At 39.9% G+C, this 3747-nt stretch overlaps 1 protein-coding gene across 1 annotated transcript in view; it reads right to left on the bottom strand.

Annotated features, from left to right (window-relative positions):
• The window catches only part of CP (ceruloplasmin), a 57208-nt gene that overhangs the window by 32400 nt on the left and 21061 nt on the right, over window positions 1–3747 (bottom strand). The window contains 1 exon segment of the mRNA XM_017856546.1: window positions 3243–3414. Within this exon segment, the coding sequence (XP_017712035.1) occupies window positions 3243–3414 (172 nt within the window).

Genomic DNA, 3747 nt, shown 5'->3' with positions numbered 1-3747 from the left:
TTTTTTTTTTGAGCGGGAGTCTCGCTCTGTCACCCACCCTGGAGTTCAGTGGCGCCATCTCAGCTCACTGCAACCTCTGTGTCCCAGGTTCAAGCGATTCTCCTGCCTCAGCCTCCCGAGTAGCTGGGACTACAGGCATGTGACACCGTGCACAGCTACTTTTTTGTATTTTTAGTAGAGACAGAGTTTCACCATGTTAGCCAGGATGGTCTCGATCACCTGACCTCGTGATCCGCCCGCCTCAGCATTGCAAAGTGCTGGGATTACAGGCATGAGCCACTGCGCCTGGCCCACAGTGGCTACTCTTTGTTGTGTATTAGCACTGGCCAGCCACTCAGGAGCATTTATTTATTTATTTATTTATTTATTTATTTATTTATTTATTGTTTTTTAAGCAGAGTCTCCCTCTCTTGCCCAAGCTGGAGTGCAGTGGTGTGATCTTGGCTCACTACAACCTCTGCCTCTCTGGTTCAAGTGATTCTCATACCTCAGTCTCCTAAATAACTGGGATTACAGGGGTATGCCACCATGCCCAGCTAATTTTTTGGTTTTTAATAGAGATGGGGCTTTGGTATGTTGGCCAGGCTGGTCTCGCACTCCTGGCCTCAAGTGATCCACCCGCTTTGGCCTTCCAAAGTGCTGGAATGACCGGTGTGAGCCACCACGCCTGGCCAGGAGCTTTTGTTTATTAGCTGAAACTCACGTGACGTCACCACAAAGTCAGTATTATTCTCCCTATTTTGCAAATGAAGAAATTAAATTTCAGAAAGGTAATTATTTGACTTGCACAAAGCCACCTCATTCATCATTTCTTTCATTTGACAACTGTATCAAACACCTGCTCTTTGCTGGGAATCCTGCTACGTATTGATGACTTAACCATAAGCAAGGTGAACTCATCCCTATCCACATGAACCTTACATCTAGCAGAGAAGACAGACCAGAACCCATCAATATAATACAGTGTAATAAACACAGGGTATTATGGAGCATTTCTTTGAGGTTGGGGAAAAGTGCAGCGAAGAGGCCACAGAGATGTTCCAGAGGAAGTGATTACTTAAAACTATCTAAAGGGGAAGTAGAGTTAGCAAGATGAAGTGTGTGTGTGTAGCGCGGAGACTAGGGCAGTTGTATACAAAGAAGAAACTGCCTATGAGAAGGCTTAGAGAAAAGAGCGAGCGTGCCATGTTCTAGAAAATATGGCAGAAGCATAGTATGCAGGGCAGGGCAGAGGAGTGAAGAATGAGGCTTAAATAAATGGGAGATAGGCAGGAGGACCTAGTTAAGGTTTCAGCCCATCCCAGGGCAGTGAGAAGCATTTTAAAGATTTAAGCATCCAGGATTAGCATTTTAGGAGGATCCCTCTGGTAGCTGTTTGGAGAATGCGTTGGAAAATACAAGATTGAAGTAGGGAGACCAGTCAGGAGCCTGCTTTTCTAATCTCAGTAAGAGGCAGAGATGAGTTCATAGATATTGGCAAAGAAGATGGAAAGAAGTAGATAGCTTTCAGAGATAGTTTCTATAAAATGAGGCAGTACTTGATGAGGAGAGAAGTTTGAACAACCTCATCCAAGTGGGGATGTCACTAAGTTAAAGTTCGAAATGCAAATCTGAAATTCACAAGAGCCTTCTGAGTTGGAGATGCAGCTTTAGGAGTAATCACATGTAGGTGTCAGTGTAGCCTGGGACTGACATCTCTGCTTCAGGAGTCACAGGTCTGGGCTGAGCGAGGCCTAGCTGTCCATTTATTGCGTGATGTTGGATGAATTACTTAACCTTTCCAAGGAGGGTATTTTTAATATGGATGGCAAACAGGGCTTCTCTGAGGAAGTGATATATGAGTAAAGACTTGGAGCAGGGGAGTGGCATCATCTCATTGACATTTTTGAAAGATCACAGTACTGCTTTGCAAAAAATCGATAGTAGGAAAGGAAGACAAACAAAGAATGGCTGGGAGGCTGTGGAAGTCATTCAGACATGTACAAAGAGTAGCTTGTGTACATTAAAGGACACTATCAAGAAAGTGAAAGACAACCTATAAAATGCCAGAAAACATTTGCAAATAACTGATAAGGAATTAATATCCTGAATATATAAAGAACTCCTACAGGTCAACAACAACAAAAAACCCCACTTCAAAAATGGCTGAAGGACTTAAATCAATATTTCTCTGAAGAAGATACACAAATGACTAAAAAGTACATGAAAAGATCCTCAACATTACTAGTCATTAAGGAAATGCAAATCAAAACCACTATGAAATATCACTCATGCTCATTAGGATGGCTATTAATTAAAAAAAAAAAAACAGAAAATAAAAAGTGTTGATAAGAATGTGAAGAAGTTGGAACCCCGTACATTGCTGATGAGCCTGTAAAATGGTGCAGTTGCTATGGAAAACAGTAATGTGGTTCCTCAAAAAATTAAAAATAGAATTACCATATGATCCAGCGATTCCACTTCTAGCTGGATATGCAAAAGAATGAAAAGCAGAGGCTTGAACAGTGATATTTGTATAGCAATTGTTCATAGCAACATTAGTCACAATGGCCAAAAGCTGGAAACAACCCAAATGTTTATCAACAGATGAATGAATAAACAGAATGTGGTATATACATACAATGAAGCAGTATTCAGCCTTAAAGAGGAATGAAATTCTGATGCATGCTACGACATGAACAAATCTTAAAACATTATTCTAAGTGATATAAAAGACACAAAGGAACCAATGTTGTATGATTCCACTTGTATGAGTTGCCTAGAATAGGAAAACTCATAGAGACAGAAAGTAGAATCGAGCTTATCGGGAGTGGAGAAAGAGAGGGAGAAGGTTGTTACTGTTTAAAAGGTTCAGAGTTTCTATTTGGGATGATAAAAAAAAGTTCTGGAAATGGATAGTTGTGATGGCTATATAGCACTGTAAATGTACTTAATGCTGCTGAATTGTACAGGGCCATGTTTTCTGAAATGGAGAGCAAATTAATTGATTTATCTAATTGTATTCAGTGTTTTCTTAGGACTTTGTCAAGCATTTGATATCTTTTGAACCCAATTTTTTTCATGGACTCAAAACTCATAGTTCTCAAACTCAGACTCTTACACCAAATACCTTAATAAATGTTTAGCAGTCTAGTTACTCAATTTCAGATACCAATTAAAATTGTAATTGCTGAATTAGCCTTTTGTAGTTCCTTTGTGTGGGGGAGAGCATATTTTGAAATAGTACTCTTTTTGTGAATTACCTTCCAGGTGCTGTTAAGTTCTCTTTGGTGAAGATGTCTATACCAGAGGGAGCATAGTTCCAGATGATTTCCTCAGCAGCAATGTAGTAGTGTCTAACGTGCTTCCCACGGGTATTATCCTTTGATGAAGACTTGTTACACTCCTGGACCTGGAAAAAGGCTTGCAAACCAGCTGAAATGAAACAGAAAAAGACATTGATTAATGGAGCCAATGTTTCTCTCTCCTATTGCCCTGTAAACACTGCTCCGGTGATGACAAGTAGAAATTGAAAGAATAGACAGATAGAAACAGTACTGTAAAGGAGGGCAAACAGCTGTAAATAAATTTGTGATGGAAAACTCAAGTTTAAAACAGACATACTTTGTTTTTTATGTACATACAGCATAGAGATATTAAGCATATGTGTTTTCAAAATATGTACCAGTTTCTGTGGGGTTTCACTTGATAGTTCTTTTGATGGGAGAAAAAGAACAAATCTGTAGATAAGCAGAGAAGAGAGGCTTT

The sequence above is a fragment of the Rhinopithecus bieti genome, unplaced genomic scaffold, assembly GCF_001698545.2.
Source record: "Rhinopithecus bieti isolate Rb0 unplaced genomic scaffold, ASM169854v2 scaffold_42565, whole genome shotgun sequence".
In the NCBI taxonomy this organism is placed as follows: domain Eukaryota; kingdom Metazoa; phylum Chordata; class Mammalia; order Primates; family Cercopithecidae; genus Rhinopithecus; species Rhinopithecus bieti.
The sequence above is the reverse complement of the archived record's forward strand: the minus strand, read 5'-3'. Positions and strand labels throughout refer to the sequence as shown.